At 32.6% G+C, this 17,642-nt stretch overlaps 2 protein-coding genes across 2 annotated transcripts; both read right to left on the bottom strand.

The window, feature by feature from the left end:
- Nucleotides 1-11,185: 11,185 nt before the first annotated feature.
- LOC125504050 lies at nt 11,186-13,013 on the bottom strand. Its single transcript, XM_048665381.1, has 3 exons — nt 12,892-13,013; nt 11,569-11,751; nt 11,186-11,465 (listed from the first exon to the last, which is right to left on the bottom strand). The coding sequence occupies exons 1-3, from the start codon at nt 12,935-12,937 to the stop codon at nt 11,242-11,244; spliced, it is 453 nt and encodes a 150-aa protein (XP_048521338.1). The 5' UTR covers nt 12,938-13,013; the 3' UTR covers nt 11,186-11,241.
- A 3,315-nt stretch (nt 13,014-16,328) lies between these two features.
- LOC125504051 lies at nt 16,329-17,242 on the bottom strand. The gene is made up of 3 exons (XM_048665382.1): nt 17,101-17,242; nt 16,669-16,860; nt 16,329-16,577 (listed from the first exon to the last, which is right to left on the bottom strand). Exons 1-3 carry the CDS (start codon nt 17,144-17,146, stop codon nt 16,351-16,353), a joined length of 465 nt encoding a protein of 154 aa, XP_048521339.1. The 5' UTR covers nt 17,147-17,242; the 3' UTR covers nt 16,329-16,350.
- Between the last annotated feature and the right edge of the window lie 400 nt (nt 17,243-17,642).

Raw genomic sequence — 17,642 nt, 5'->3', positions numbered from 1 at the left:
GTGGTTTATAGGCAAACGAATGGTTTTACTGATGCTCTTCATGTCCTACCGTGGTCTGCTCTGAACAGACTCAAAAGGAATTAACAAAATACAACACAAAAAGAGTAGATTTTTGCGTCTTTTTGCTCAGTCCCTTCAAATAGCTTAGCAAATATCTCGGCATATTTTTCCTCCTGTAGATTGCATTAAATTCATTCCTGAGCAGTTTTATAGCTTCTGCGCTTATGTCGTTTGGTCCTTGATTTGTTAATTTTCGGCAGTTTCGCTATGCCTACCACAAATTATTCAAGAAGCTGTTTACTGAAATATGACCAGGTGTGATAGAAAAGCAGATAATTGCTGACTCATTAACCTGAGTAATACAGCCGCGTATTTTCGAATGCTTCAATATTTTATCACTGTCATCTAAAATATTACCCGCAAAGTAAAATGAACTCCGCGCGAAGCTCCAATATTACTAAATTAATGTCAGCCTTATTCTAAAGGCTGCTAGCTACCATCAAAATGTCACATTCGAGTTCCGAGTTACCAAGATTTGATGACAGATGTTCTCGAGGGGCAACTATAAGTCATCAATCTAATAAAGTTAATGGTATCTGTATTATAGTCTAAAGCCGAAATGGCTTATTCTTCGCTATAAACTTTACAGTAGTGTTAGTAGCGACAGTCATTACCCTAAATAATTTAAGATCTACATGGCTTACGAGAAATTCGCAGATATGAAAGTTGAATATATTTAGTTTAATTTCAGTAAATCACCTACAATTTTAAACGAATTTAATTTTATTAGTAATTCAAAGATAACATACAATTTCTGATGAAACTGCATATCGAAAAGTTTCAATCACATTCCCTGCTTAACCATTACAAAAAATTATAATTTTCCCTGAAAATCCCTATCACAATGAAAGAATAATTTACTTCAATGGAAACAATTTTTCGTCATACCTAAATTAACTCAACGCGTATTAAAACTGCCAAAAAATTAGCTTTTCAAATTCAGAAAATATTTGGTCTCCAATGGCTGGCTCAAATCAACCACTCGTGCCAAAAGTGTTCAGTCAGTTGTCAGTAGGAATGATCTTAGATAAATATAATATTGAAAATAGTTCCTAATAAAAAAACATCGAAGTTTTCTCAAAAGCTTCGAAATTGAATAGAATACTTATCAAGCACACTGAACCTTTACGAAAATAATTCGGAACTACTATGTGTAAATAGGATTTGTTATTACAAATCTGAAAGGGCCAAGATGATCAGTTGCTAACAGTTTTTTAAGAAGCAAATAAAGGGACTGCAACTACGTTCAATTCCCCAGCCACGAAATACAAAATTTTCTTTGACGAAGCAGAATTAAAAGTAAAAACGCTACTTTTTTCATTTTTTATTTTCAATTATAGTTTTACAAGGAAATGAAAAAAATGTGCTCAACCAGAATTCAGACGTAGAACAGTTGGAAATACTTCGCAATTTATGCCGAATATTTTCTGCGATGACGGAATTAAAAATATTCTAATCCGTTGCAAAACTATTTTCTTTGGGACGGCCAATTACGTAGAAAAAAGTATTAGGTTTTTGTAAATTTTACAAAAATAAACAACAGTTTGCTTTCAGTTTCGATTATATTGGTTTATACTGGATGGACACGTAAATAAATAATACATATTAAATATATTTTTCTTTTCAAAATTATACACTATTTAAAACTTGAGTAATAACAGTTAAAACTAAAATCATTAAAATAATAAATAATTAAAAATAATTTGGTATGGTAAAAATATGTTGGATTGGAAAAAATTGGAAATATCCCAGCATACCATAAAGACAAATGTAAATTATGACACCCAAAAAAAAAAATGTAAAAACTTTAAAGTTATGTAACAGCGGAGAAAAAAATCTAGATTTGGAAAGCGATATCCAAAGTAGCCATATTTTCCTGGTGGTAAAGTCGATTTCCACTATAATATAATTTGCAGAATATTTCCAATACCGGAAAAATATTTACAGAATTAATGAAAGATTTAAGTTTGGATTCCCAAATTTACTTTATTTTCTTCAGAATTGCTTGATTCGTAAAGACAGTGATTCATAGTTGCAGTTTGATACATTCTGATTGAAGCTTACTCGTTACCTTAAATTGAACATAGCTTTAAGTTGCTATCTTCTTCGAGGCATGATGAATAATAAATTATAAGTTTCCAAACAAACGCCGAACAAGATTACTCCGAGGAATTCGAACTTGTCAGCCAATATTATTCAGTTTAATGGTGAATTCAAGTGGGAATTCTGCTGTGTTGGAACATATTTTCAAGTCCGCAAATTGAGCTATAAATGGAGGGATAAATCCACCGTATACAGCAGTTTATTGTTTTGACTTATTTTGAATGAATCGAATTATGAAAACCATCTATGAAATCACTTGGCGAAGTGAACAATTATTCAGAAAAGAAAACTGCGAAAACGAATTAAAGTAGAATTTGCTTCAGAATAACAATTTAAAAGTCGTCCTTTAAAACCAGGTTATTTAATATTTGAAAAAAAAAAAAATTTTGTTAATTTTTTTTAAGTTAAATCAGTAATAAATGGACTTTGGGTAGTCACTTGATGAAAAGAAGTGAATTTAAATTTGAAGTAAATTTTCAAATGGATTGTTGCAAATGTCCAAAATATTACTCACTTTGCAGGCACTGTAAAATTATTATTAGTACCTAATAAAAAATTGCGTATGAGAAAAACTCTCCATTTGAGTTTGGCCTTGTTAAAAGAGAAACTGCTCATCGAAATCGCATATAGCAACTCAAGATCTTAGAGAAAAATAGTAATCATGATTTAAATTATACTTTTTGCTAAATTAATTACTTCTGGCAAAGCAATTTGATAGTCTGAATTATTATGGCAGTGAAGAGTATTAGCTTCACAATAAATCGTCTTATTCTGCTTAATCCTTATTAGACTTTTTTTGCAACTGTCCTTTCACTTTCAAAACTTTAAATTTAATCAGTTTTCTAATTGAAAAATAAATCATAAAAGGTGTGTAATAAATCAATCCATACAACGACTGATACGTGAAAAGTGGTGTTCTGTCGCTCAGAAATCTGAATTATCTTCTGAAAACACACAAAAATGCAAATAACTTTAATTGCACTGTATTAGACAGTGAATTACTACCGAAAGTTAATAATACAATCCGAAGTCGGTTCGCCCGAAATTGGCCCAACAAATTAAAGTTTTAAATTCTGTATTTCTGTAGTAGTCTGCCATGTTTCATTTTGACCTGAATAAATATCCACTGCAGAATGAAATATACTGTCTGCAAAATTACTTTAATCCTCAGGGTTGACCATACCCAAGGGATTTGTGTAACCGGCCAGACGTATCAGATTCAAAATTATTATAATGAAAAGCAGCGTTATCATATGAAATTATTTTGGCTTGATGTAAATACGTGGACATGTATTTAATGTATTTTTGATTAGGTAGTTTTAATACACCTGTTGGAAATGTTGGAACATTTTTAATGAATTAAAGTAAGGAGTAGGAAGCTATACTAGATAGGAGGTCGAATAATTTATTTAGCGTTTATAAAGACGATATCACAAATGTAAATTTTTGATACTTGAGAAAGTTTTTAGTTACACTGTTTTCCATCACGATTTTTTGTGTCATCAATCTAAATGTTCAGACTTGAATATTAAATGATTAACTCAAGTATCAACAACATAACCAGGTACTGTGTGATTACATGCTTTTTCCGTTTTCCATCCACGTATCCCACGTTTGTTGTGTTATACTGGCATTAGGAGCGAATAATTTAATTGTATGAGACTTAATTCTTCCTTTATAAAGATTTGTAAAAATAACACCACTATCCCATTGCAAAAAATCATGATTTAACATCATCTGTATGAATTTCACATATGTCAACGGCAATTCCATTAGACAGTTGTATTATTATGTGTGCTGCTTACATATACGGAGCAAATTACTTCTCAACTTAATATCCTGGTAGATTAACCCTAGTGAGTGAACTGCCCACAGGTGTAAATCCCATACAACGGGTTCGTAATTATTTGCAGATCCTTCAGAGTAATGTGTCCGATTGGTTGTCACACGCACGCATACCATAAATAAATTGGAAAAGTTATTGATGAAGTCTATATTTATAATTTAGTTTGCTGGGATTCAATCGAGGTCAAAAAATCCGTACATTGTCTAACATAAAATATTACGTTGTCTGCCTCACATCGGTGTAAACCCCCGTAATCTAATATGCCAGAATCCTAATCTTATTTCAAAGTCTCTCATGTTTATGCGACCCACGTCATGTTGCGTGTCATAATAAATGTAAAATAGAGATATTTTATGGGAAAACTGTGTGAAAAAGTGTTATATTTTGCACAAGGTCAAATATATTATTCGGTATTATTTCAACTGCTACACGATTCTGTTTTCAAATTGGTTTGCGGTTAAATAAAAATCCATTTTTATGAAATTAATTTATTTTGCAAGAAATCAAATATCAAAATTAGACGTATTTAACTATATCACTTACAGTGTTATTAACGCTACCATTATTCGAAACACGTGGTATAAAATTACATACAATTTCAATTTTAAAAGGAAAATATGTAATCTACTTTTGGGTTAGGTAAATGAAAATATGGTTCAATAAATGCAGATATATGTACACGAGGAATATGGTATTTAGGCAAAATATTTTTAATTATTCGCCTTATATATATTTGCTTTTATTTACTTCCTAAAGCAAAATATCCACACTTAATTTACAAAGTCACGTCAAGTAGAGAATTCGGCCTATTAAGGTTTTACCATTGTTGTCTCATGTGTAACCTTGAAGAATGTCTTCCTCAGCTCAGCGCAAGCTTGTTAATTTTTCAATTGTAACGGTTATCCACAATAATAGTCTGCTAAACGCCAATTGAACTTAAAAAAATGCTTATTTGCAAAGATAAACAGCATTTCAAGAATTTATGACTTTAAAGAAAGGTTTATGGTTCAAAAAATATTGTTTTGAAAAAAAAAAATGTTGACCATCCGTTTATTTTAAAATTTAGGAAAGTTATTAATTATCATATTTGATTTAAAATACAAAGAAATTTACTTGGGTTTCTACCCATGTCGTGCAAAACAGTTCTAAAAGTATGTATGAATATTAGAGAAATCTGAGCTGATATTTTGACCGTCTTTCACGTGTTTATGGTTTCATAACCAGCACTAAGCGCATAACAAAAAGTTTGGGTCATTAAGTAAGCGACAAGGGTGAGTGGAACCGATAATACCGAAAGTCAGTCAGTGACTTTATCACAGTATCAGTTGAACCCCTTAGCACTTATTAAATATTCATGATTATAAGCTGTAAATGTTCCAAACAACAACAAAAAAGTTCTAATTTTTTTTATTCAATCTTGACCGCCTGAAGATCAGTTTTTATTGAGCTTTCAGAAAATTGCCATAGTTATTAGCCAAGGAAATTATCACACTTGTATAGACCTCGTTAAGGGTTGCTTGCATCGTACCCTGTATAACGAGTTTCTGGGTTTCACTCTAGCATCGGAAAATTAGAATCTTAATATCAATAAACGCAACATTTTGATTGATTTAAGCCAAAATTGCTCAAATTGATCTATCAGTATTGAATTGAAGAGGAATTTCAATTATCAACCATAATAAAATTTACTTCTGTAAAAGTAAATTGTAGATACTTAAAATTTGGCAAATAGTTTTTTAAAGTTTCGAATTTCTATTATTTATTCGTTACCACAATTTTTGTTCTCTTGGACAACCGAAGTCTCAAACAAGAACCATTATAATTCCATCAATTACGATAATATTAGCATTCAGAACAGATAAGCAAGTAGGCATACATATATAGATCACGATGTAAGATGAAATTCCGATTAATTTAATTTTCTCGCCCGATAATTTTGATCGTGATATAATTCTGAAACACATATTTCGAACATATTGCCATTTGATGATTCAGTACAAGTCCACGAGCTAATTGGAAAGAGGGGCTTTGCCAATAAGCAGGATTGCTGTGGTACATCGCCAATTAAGAAGTTAGATTTGTGAAACATGTTTCGGATTGATAGCAAATGCACATAATGCAAACATATTTATTGAAATTTTCCATTGGCATTTCATATTTACGAAGATTCGTTGTATTTTTCACGCGCATCCGTACAAGTTGATTACTTCTTTTGATCAATTTCAAATATATTGCTAAATGTTGGAAAGTTATTTAGCCCTGAGGCAAACTTTCTTTGGAGAAAATTCTCTCCAAATAAAATTTATTAGCCCCGAAACAAAGCCGATAAATCGGTAGCCGCATGGGCAGAATCGGGATGTGTAAGGATAAAAAGAACTCTTCTTATTATGTGCTACTGCACGACAAAAAATTAGCAAAATTGTAAAGGGACTGCACTCAGCTCGTCACTAGAACAGCTGACACTATTATACAGCCATTATAAAATATAATCTTATTTCTAAAAACCAGAAAAACGTTTTAAATTCTAATCGACGCAGATATTTACAATGTCCTGTAAAGAAACCCGTTTATCTACAGAGCTAAGTTGTTATGTCTAAGCAAGGGTATTAACTATGGAACGTGATTTCTGTAGAGGATTTCGATAAGACAACAATAGCAGAGATAAGTACACCCGGGTGACTATGATGTCGTTCTTTACGCATCAAGCCGGACCAAATCAGGTTATCTGAAGATACGTTTGCAAGTATTAGATACAGAGGAAGATAAAATGGGCATAGAAAAAAAATTACCGAAACAGTCCTTAAACCGTATATTATGTAAAAGTAACAATTTTGTGCGGCTATGGAAGAAGATTTTTAAGCAAATAGCCATGTAGCAGCTAACTATAATCATAATTTTCATATTATAAATACTGCTATTGCGCGAAAAACTTTCACTAGTAATAGTTAGTTTCGTCCATGACATTGCGGACTAGACTCGACTTTGGAAACTGTTGGAGCCTGTCTGAAATCAGTTAAAGAACAACAATCAATCATGTTCTGATAGTCCTGCTTCTCCTAAGTCTATTAGGCCTATTTCAAAATAATTATATTTAATTAATATCCTATGGTTATGCCAAATCACAACTTCCAGGAAGAGGAAGATATTCCTCAATGTACACGCCGGCTGCTTACTGTTCTTACAGGAGCCTGGAAAAGGATTAAAAGATGACTACCGCTCTCAGCCCAATAATAAAATATTAATACAATTTAAATATTAAAACATAATGCTAATCAAGCTGGAAATGAAATCAGACTTACTGAACAACATAGTACAAGAACGAATGGAATATTATATATATATATATGGAGATTAAGAGTTTTTATCCTTTTTTTTTTCATTTTAAATGCTAGAGCCCAGCATTTGTTGAATTATGATGGTATTGATTGGAATGTAATACGCGCAACAGCAAGCAAAATCTTGCGTCGAAGCAAATTAATATTTTGTTGGCAATTATAGTGAGATTTATTAATAACTCGGATTTGACTTTCTACAATACACTTGTCTCTGACAAGCAGTAGATTAATTGCTAATTGTTCAAATGATTAATTATATAAACCATAACTAAGCTTTGGTTTTACCGGTATTTGACCTACGATTATCAGATTATATGTTTATCAATTAAATCTTGATAAGGTTGATACTGCACAATCGGATTTTGAAGCGACTAAAATGTTTTAATAATTCACCGATCATTTTTTGAAAATTGTTCAGCTAGTCTTGTTAAATTTTCCATGGCCTTCTTATTCTTTCTTTATTCTGGAGCAAAATTGATATTTTCTAATAGACCTCATGTACCACTGAAAAAACTGCTAATTGCATTTGAGGTTTTGAACCCAGCAGAACTTTATATATATAAAAAAAAGTCTCTAAATTATTAGTGGAAAAGCTTCCGATATGACGCGAACTTATTGGACACACTGTATATGCGGCCGCACTTCTATGTTCATAAAATTGCTAGGATTTGTTGTATAGATTCTGAAATTGCACTATAAACTGTGCATAACGACATTCAAGTTTTCAATTTTGTAGTTTCACTTTGAATTGGTAGGGAAAACATGGGATTGAAAATTGGTGTTTTAAGCATTTTTTGTAAAATTTTATTAACTTTAGAAAAATTTTTGTTGATGTTGATAATTTCTTATAGATAATAAAAATGTTGATAATTTCTTCGGTCATCTCCAGAATATAATAGACTAATTCAATTTCACGATATCGTCACAAAATAGTAGATATAATAATTCAGATAATACACATATATGTTTCTAATACAAAAATTTAAAAAAAAGCAATCTAATTTCAATTGGTGCATTGATAATCCCTTTAAGCGGGTTACAAGATTCTAGTTAGTCGAACAAATTCAATCTAAACAGAACTAGACAAATATTTATAGCAAACATTGCCAAAGTATACGGATTAGAACTAGAACCCCAGCAATATGTTCTAGGTGATGTTAGGTCATCTTTCGCAAGACTAATGAAATCTCATTTCTTGTACAGCTCCGTAATTGAAAGGGGTAATGATCGTCTGGGGATCAGACTTAAATAACTTTAGGGATCGGTGGCTTGATACTTAAGGACCTCTGGAATAAGTAACACATTTTGTCGCTGTTTGAAAGGAGTATAAGCCTAGAAATTGTCTACCTACAAGCTCAAAATGTGATAAAATGTTTAATTAAATGGTATTCAATTAACTTGAGACTTAAGTAACAGTATTGTTGCCAATTCCTGCTTGTTTTAAACTTTGATCTACTTAACATACACATTTTACGGTGTAGGTTTTTGATAAATTGTCATAATGCTTTAATAATTGTTGAGCAAAAACATATCGACTAATTGTTTGATTTGAATTTGTAAGACGTAATTCAGATAAGCATCCACTCGAATTTTTCCATTATATTAGCTGAATATTTACCAATCGGAAAGTAATTTAGGTCATCGTATATTTTAGTTTAAAGCTGACTTAAGCCTAATTTTATTCGGAATATTATTAAACTATATGATTTACTCACATTAAAAATGTATAATATTTTGAACTAAGTACTTCCTATAGTCATTTGGTCAGTTAGCAAGCGGAGAACTCCAACACGAACTAATTAAGCTATATCCATAGGGGATACCTTCCCTTTCCGAACAGGGGCTGTACGAGAATTTCGGTTGGAATGCCCATTCAATGCCGCTGGCTTAATTCTTCCTGTATTGCCTTAAATTTTATTGCTGGTTTTCGACAAGTGCGAACCATTTCATCAGTATCCCGACTATTTTATGCAGCAACCCGTAATAACTTACAAACAGAACATGTCCTGCCCATGATCAAGTAGTCCCCAGAATCTAAGCAAGTGATAAGAATTTTACATTAATTTATTAACATTGCAGATAACGGTCAATATTCTTAACTCTGCATTAACTCACATACAATTTCTGAAATGGTACTACGCGAATTTTCATGCGTACGGCTCAGATAGTTTTTTACTATTTACGAAGCTACTACTTAGGATTTTCCTATTAGTATAATAGCACTAATTTTCCGATCGATTTAACAGAACAGATAAATGAGAAGGCATATCTTCAATGGGAAATAGTGAAATTAACATTCCAGGTGTAATCACGGACAGTGATTAGATTTTGTGGTCACCTCAGTCTGTCTAATGGTCACGATGATAACATGACAAATTTCTCAATTAAGATTACTACAGCTCCGAAACTATTGTGGCAATATGGCCGGGATTAATTGCAGCCTAATCTTATTAAGGCGCTGCGTAATTATACGCTCCATTTGAGCAATCATTTGCTAAGACTCCGTATACAATACTAGCGCAATATATTGCATGTCAGCTAGCAAAGACTTAATAATAAACCGACTGTTTGATTGCGACTAAATCAGTTCGAACCTAACAATCAATCAGTCTTGAGTAGCTTTTCCAAGATCTGGAATGTTGAAGAGTTATACGGATTCACCACCAATTAATGAAAAGCACGAGCTTTTCCTCACTTTAAATTTTGGAGTTTTATCCCAAACACTCCTTTCTTCCACAGAGCAGATCCAGCTAGCAAATCTTGTAAAAGAGAAAATGTAAAAACGCACTGATAAAGCGTGACGAAAACTTTCATATTTGGTTGAATGGATTTCAGTCACTTGCTAGTTGTAATCGGGTTGAGCTCGTTAAAGCATTGATCTATTTTGAAATAAAACACTTGATCCCTCTTCGTAACTTTAATTTCGCAGTAAAGGCATTCAAACTCATGTGTTCCTGCTCACCATTTAATCCCTCTTCACTCCTAACTAAAAATCGTAAATATATTATTTGATTTTTAAAAATTATGTACTTTAATTTCGCAAGTACCTACTTGAATTTGGAAGCATTTTGTCTTTTACGTAAACATATTAATCTTATTAGATGATAACTGATTATTTGCGAAATTTACTGACGTCAAAATTCTTATTTTCCGCGTAAAACATCTGTAAATGTTTTACAGATCAGCCTTACCTATGTAAGGAGTATTCAGCAAATCTTTCGATGCTATTAACTGATTGACACTATTCCTGTTACAAAATTATTGAGGCTCACATGGAGATTTACTTACCTACGGAACTTGAGGATATTAGCTACATTAAAAAGTTCTCTCAAAAATCAGAAAGGCCTTTTATGAATCAAAGCAATAATTTCTGTTTAAAACAATATTTCCAAAATAACATTTTGCCGGACTTAAAAACTTAAAATGCACAACAGTGACTTTACATCTCTGAATCAGGCGACGTGCAGCTTACCTGAGCAAGGTGGAAAACTAGAGATCGTACTCAAACTAGTGGTTTATTTCAGAAACTGCAAGATGTTTCAACGTTGTCAGCATCGACTTGAGCATGAGATCGCTATATAAAACGAAGTCGGAGGCAATTCTTATTCTTAAGACAAGTTTCGCTTATAAATCCCGGCCGTAAATGAGACCTTACGTACTCCGATCCAAGACAACAAATATATGATACACTGGCATAATCTAGCTTTAGCTATTGCTTTGTAATTGTTGATGATGCAGAGAAGCTTAGGTTTTTCAACACTTGCTGATTAAAAGCACCTTGAGATCTCACACTCTGCACATTCTTGTGCAGTTATAGACCGACAACAAGATATATTTCAGGTTTAGGTTAATGAGATATATTTCAAACGATACCTTTTACAAAATCTACATTTTATATTAATAAATTACATGCCATATTGTAAATATGCTTAAAAACAAAGCGAACGCTGACCCCAGATGTGAAGTTGATCCATTGCAATAATCGGATGTGCACGTGTTGCATGTTGTTGTCCCGTTGATGCCGTAGAGCTGGGTATAAGTATTATTTTTAGTCAAATATTCACAAACTTCAGTGTCACCAACGGTTTTAGGGGCGCAAGATCTTTGGACTATATTTGAATCTAAAAAATTAAAAAAATGGATTCATTCATCAACAGCTAGCGTGCAAAAATTTACAGAAATGAGTGTAAGTTGGTGTTGAAAATAGTAAAAACGTTTCCTTACCGTCGTCCGACCACCCTACCACCTTCAAACAAACTGCTTCTGTTGTATTGTACAAGTGATAAACTTTCAGGCAATCGGAAATATAAATTTCTTCGCTTGATGTGTTGAATGTATTGGAAGCACATGCAGAATTGTTGCCTCCACTGCATCCATAACATGCCTTAAGATCAGCTAAACTGCTTCCTAAATGCAATAAATATAAACTTAATAATTGCGAATTCTCCTGTAAATATTGATATTTATACCATACGACATTTCTTAAACTAGACTGGTCACGGGAAAGGCTTGTGCAATAATGAAATATAACTGAATCACAGAATATTTAATGAGTATCTAAGCATCGGAACAGTCAAAAACTCTCTTCTCTACTCTAAAAATGCTTTTCTAGTTCTACGAAAAGCAAAGAACAAGAACTATTGAAAAAATTATCTGGGAAGCTTTACAAGGAAATTGGCTGAATCCAAATCAAAACGGTCGATTTTTAATTAAATATTCCGTGTTGGCGCATTTTCGCTACTAGTTCGTATAAGCCACGACATATAAAATAGTTCCTTGTTTGCTTGTATGATCACCTCAATTTAATCAACTTGAATTCACAATTGAATTCACATTTAATTTAGTTCCACCCATAGTTTACAATCACAAAGTCTTGCGGAGGATATGAATTTTGATATTTTTGGGTCGCAATACAGTGTGTTCTATATCTGAGAAGGTATTTCAGATTCTGGATGCTTTACCAAAGTTCTGTGGATAAAATAGTGTTACCTAAACGCTGCCAGATTTCGTTATTTTGACGCAGGCGAGGGCGGGAAATCCATGAAGAATGTCAGGCGATTCGCTAGAAATACTCCGAAAAGTTCATTCCTGATGAAGCTTGTACATGATGATGGCCAGTGAAGTTACCAAAATTATTTTTTAGAAGTAACTCCGCGATTTGTTGAGTGGTATTGATATCTAAGTTTTACACATAATATTTTGTTCCTATATTATCTTGTTTCACTTAGCTTAAGGTGGAGTATATGGTTAAATATTTGTTCAATATGCTGTTTGATTTGCTTTATTTGGGGATAATATAGGAATCCGTTCTAACCACAAATTCCCTATCCAACAACTTATATCAATGTTTAAAACTTTAATATATAATGAAAATAATATTTTAAGAAAATGTTTAATAAAAACCTTGCATCTATAAATATTTGCTTGAGTAGTAAGCTCTATAAGTGAATGGAAACGGCTCATTTATCTAAGCTCCGCAAAATAAATGCAATAATTTGGGCAGTTTTGACCAGCCGCAAAAAAGCGAAAACAATGCCCTACACTTACCGAAGAAAAGCGAAGATGACGCAACAAATACTAAGACCCAATTCATTTTCCGCACTAATTTATTTAGATCGTTTTCATTAAATCACCGTTGGAGCAAATATCGACGTAGATATACATTGTTTTGACATTTATAGCTATAATTATCTTAGAGATCCGTTTCTGGTTGATAAGATACGTGCCGAATTAGAAATCAATGTTAAAATGGTTTTGTTAGAGTTGCTGTTGTACAGTGTGATTGTAAATTGATTTTAATCCTTCAAGGGTTTCTTGAAGCCTATACATATAGGGAGCATGATATTTCCTTCAAAAAATGCAGGTTTTTTTGCTACGATTTAAAGCAGTTTATTTAACGAACTGCTATGAGTGAAAAACAATAGAATCAAGTTTACCTTGGTTGGCAACCTGATTCCTCAGAGGAAGTGAAAGTGGCCCGTAACTCGTAAATAACCTTTAAGCATTATTTGAGATTCATTTATACGGAACGCACTAACACAGTATTTAAAAACAATTTAAAAGTATTGCGCAAATTCCGTTTTACGTCGAATTTTTGAACAAGTTTTCGTTTAATAGCGAGAAATGGATCGGCATAGAAACAATACTCACTTTTTAGTATGCAAACCAAAAAGCGTTTTGCCATAACAACGTTCACAAGGAAGATAGTTGACAAGTAATAAAACTGTAATTTCACTATATAATTTTTAACACAAAGAACTAATAGATAAAACACAACAGGACAAATTAGATGAGCTGAATGTTAAAAGCAAAAATTATGTTCAAATACTCTATGCGAAATATAACTTGGAGCCAAAAAGAGCAGAGTGAAACATCCTGCAGATAAGAAAACTGGTGTTACTCTTTACACCGAAAGAATGGTTAAATATGAAGCCAGCTATAAAAGCACAGACTTTTGTTTTGTATCCGTATGTCTGCAACAATTTTCTAAAGAATATTATAGTAGGCAGATATTAGAGGCAGTTCATATCAATCTAGTCTCAACAGGTACGAACGTATTACGGGATCAAGTAGATTGAAACGTGGAACCCTCAAGTACGTACCGGCAATCATGTATAAGATGTAGATAATTGGCTTAAAGATTGAACGTTTTAAAGAGATTAAGTATATTTCATGAAATTCCATTGTCGACTTCGATGTTATTTGTAATATTCACAGCATTTTGGTTCGTGTTATTTGCTGTTATTTTTAAGTGGGCAAATAAATTTATACAATCAATGTTGAGAGATAACTCTAGTTCGATACTCTATGACCCACAGACATTTTACAAGCCCTGAAAATATGATAATTTTCATATTTGACTGATAGTACTTTAGTAGGTATAATAATATTTAGACATCAGCATACTTTACTAGCATCGTGATTCAGAAAGTCTATTACAAATAGGACGCTTAAAAGTAAATGCGCTATTTAATCTCTATTTGAAGGAGGTTCTTGATCTAATTTACCGTTTAATTCGGTTTAATTACACTCTTCGAATGAAACGTTCTTTTAGTTAAGATCGTAATTTATCTTAGTTCGCGTTCTTCTGCTTGATGTTTTTCAGTCACGAAAGCAGAAAATATGTAAACGTCAGAAAATTTTATACCACAATATTTTATTTGGATGGGACTTTTAGATAAAGATATCACAATATTTAGGTCTAGTTTTGGACTAAAATAGTTCAATTGTTAAAAGTACTTAAACTCTTTTAAAATACTTTAGATGAAAATCGCTACTAAGGTTCTTTTAGTCGTTACTAGAGCTTGTCAAGTTAGCCCCTACTTTTCAAACTTAATTTTTAATTTCCAGTTAATTTTCAATGAAGTGAGCTCCAAATCTTCGGAGGCATTAAAAGTAAAAAGTTTTCCTCAGGAATCTATTTCAGAAATCATAAATCATAGCAAATCACCGAGATATTGGAATTTCTGAATCGTTTTGTGAGAAACGGGAAAATAATGTGAAAAATTGCTTTTTTAATGAGTTTTTAAAGCTGTTCTGTTTGTTCAGGCATATATTATTCAGCGATTTATTCCAATATTAGCAGAAAATATTAGCGGCTTCATTAAACATTTTTTTTTAGTTTCCGGACTCATCCACAACAAGAAGCCAACTGTTATTTCTAATCGAATTCAGATTTTTAAAGAAATTTGCAGGGTAAATATGTTATTGATGGCATAAGTAGATTTTTAAAGTTGTTCCATGATTTCGAATTTTTCTTTCAGAATCTTCTGGTTTATAGTTTAATCCGTATATATTCGTGTATCGCAGAAAAGCTCGTTGTAACTTTTGAATATTTCCGATATCGAATGAATGTATTTAATAGACTTTCACAACTACATATATGGTTTATTCTGGAACGATAATACTCTTCAGATGATGCCGAACCCTTACAATTGCAACTGAAAGCAGTGGTTAAATCAACTTTAGGTGTTGATGTTGCTATTCTGTTTCTTCTTAAGCTAGTCTTCAAGTAGCTGAGAATATTGCATACGAGATATGCCTATGAATAAGGAGTCTATACGCATAACCAGATAATTGATTCGGATTTTTCAATACCATCTACTAACATAGTGTAGGAGGGCAATTAAATCAAGTGTAGATTAACATTTTTGCTTTCGCTTCAAAAGTTCCCAATTGATAAATTTTAGATGGGAAATATTAAGGAATAAACGTACGAAAGGGAAATTATATTAAGTATATTTATATACATATTTATTATACAGGCTCAGTCATAATTATTTGAATTTGAAATATATTTGGTCGTTAATGCTTGGTACATATTATATTTAATATAATTAGTAACTATGGCAAAGGTTCAAAAATTTTCCAACATTTTTGAGGGTTTCAAAGATGAAACCTCCTTTTACAATTTTATTTCAAACTTCAACTGAGATTTTGTTGGTTCAGTATTATAAAAATTGAATTTTTGATAGCAAACCATTTTTTCATGAATTATTTAGATTTCTACGGGAATCTCAGTAGTGCATGGACTGAAAATAACTTGGGACAGCCTCCACGTGCTTGACCTGACAGCCTTGAATATTTTATTATTTTGGCCAAAACATTAATCACTATTTTGGTGTTAAGTCTGACCACAAGACTTTCCATATGATGTGACCATTACCGCCACTGTATAATACAACAGAAGAGCAAGATTGCTGCATAAATTCTTCGAATTTTGTAAAAGCAAATATAACTGTTGAACACAATGTGGAGACGTTATTAGCTACAACCAATGTTGACGTAGGTCTTCAAACCACTCCATTTTTTCCTTTCTGTTGTTTTCGAATGAGACCGATATGAGGTCCTTTATTTATGAAATAGTACTATTCATAAATTAATCGTGATTTGTGCTGTGAGCATCAGATTCAAATAACGGCAATTTTTATGACTAAAATTTTCTGATGCATTCAAATGTTAAGGAAAGTGTTAAAACGCTTTAATTTTTCAAATTTCTATATTATATTAATAAATTACATGCAATAGAGCAAAAACACTTAAAATAACGGCAGCTACTGACCCCACATATGCAGGTGATCCATTGCAAAAATCGCTTGTACATGTTTTGCAATTGGTCACATTAAAGCCATATTGTGACTGTGTATAGGTCTTATTTTCAGTCACGTATTGGCAAAGTTCAATGTCATTTATGAGCTTAGGTAAGCACAGCCGATATGTTATATCGCTGCCATCTGAAACATTATCAATCAAACTTAGAAACTGTAAATTCATGATAGAACTAGGAAAAAGCTAGCGAAACAACACGAAAAAAGTATATCTTACTGTATTTTGGAATCGCCGTGGGCCCAGACAACGTGACACAAACCGCCTCAGTTGTATTAGCGTAGTGGTAAATCTGCAGGCAATCGGACACGAAGATGTTGGAATCGGAAGAGTTGAAATCACCAGTGCCACAAGTAGAATTAGCAGAACCCACGCAATTGTAACATGCCTGCAGAGTTCCTGAAGTTGTTCCTGAATTGAAAAAATACTTTATGTCTTAAATCTCTAGCCTAAATATCTGGTTCTTGGAAATAATTTTTTAAATGCTGTACTAGCTGTACTTGCGTAACACGGACACAACACATGCTGATATGATCGAACAATGGATTGTCTCAAATGTTATTTGAGAACATTTTAGTCCGCATTCAAAATTGTTTGATCAGAGAATAGCAGCTTATCCGAAATAAAACTGATCAGCCCATTATTACTTACCGACAAAAATCGATGATGACGCAATCAGTACTACTAACCAGTTCATTTTATACACAGCTCTATTCTAATGGTTTTTACTTAATCTCCGCTCCTACAAAAATCAAACAATGTATAGGTTGTTATGACATTTATAGCCATATTTATCTTATTAAGACGAATTTTATTGATAAGATATGTACTATAGATGAACATACTGGTGGGATTATTTTGCTTTTAAATATCACTTTACCGATAAAATAGGGCAAATGATCGGAAAGTCGTTAACATATGGGCAAGCCTTAGTATTGAAAAGCATTTACAAGAAATCAGCTTACACAAAAAATGCCGTTTCCTGATTTGAACGATGCTATTGGCAGTTACTTGAGTCGACGGCCTATCTAGGTGAACAAAAATTAATCTTCAGTCAAGCGATTCGCTGAATACGGTAGGCTACGTCATTACATTTGTTTATAACAGTGTAAGATCCTTACCAATTTTAAGTTCACTGGGGTGACTTTTCCGATATTTCCGCGTCGGGTGGTATGACCAATCGGAGTCACCTT

This window comes from Dendroctonus ponderosae, unplaced genomic scaffold, assembly GCF_020466585.1.
Source record: "Dendroctonus ponderosae isolate FM_Combo_2020 unplaced genomic scaffold, Dpon_F_20191213v2 Dpon_F_20191213_341, whole genome shotgun sequence".
NCBI classification, from domain to species: Eukaryota; Metazoa; Arthropoda; class Insecta; order Coleoptera; family Curculionidae; genus Dendroctonus; species Dendroctonus ponderosae.
The sequence above is the reverse complement of the archived record's forward strand: the minus strand, read 5'-3'. Positions and strand labels throughout refer to the sequence as shown.

Bases quoted from the DNA above. Each gene is read 5' to 3' on its own strand.
- LOC125504050 (XM_048665381.1), bottom strand. From the start codon at position 12,937: ATGAATTGGGTCTTAGTATTTGTTGCGTCATCTTCGCTTTTCTTCG. The intron at 11,752-12,891 runs GTAAGTGTAGGG...TATTGCATTTAG, and splicing joins GTCATCTTCGCTTTTCTTCG to GAAGCAGTTTAGCTGATCTT. The intron at 11,466-11,568 runs GTAAGGAAACGT...TTAATTTTTTAG, and splicing joins GGTAGGGTGGTCGGACGACG to ATTCAAATATAGTCCAAAGA.
- LOC125504051 (XM_048665382.1), bottom strand. From the start codon at position 17,146: ATGAACTGGTTAGTAGTACTGATTGCGTCATCATCGATTTTTGTCG. The intron at 16,861-17,100 runs GTAAGTAATAAT...TTTTCAATTCAG, and splicing joins GTCATCATCGATTTTTGTCG to GAACAACTTCAGGAACTCTG. The intron at 16,578-16,668 runs GTAAGATATACT...ATAATGTTTCAG, and splicing joins CACGGCGATTCCAAAATACA to ATGGCAGCGATATAACATAT.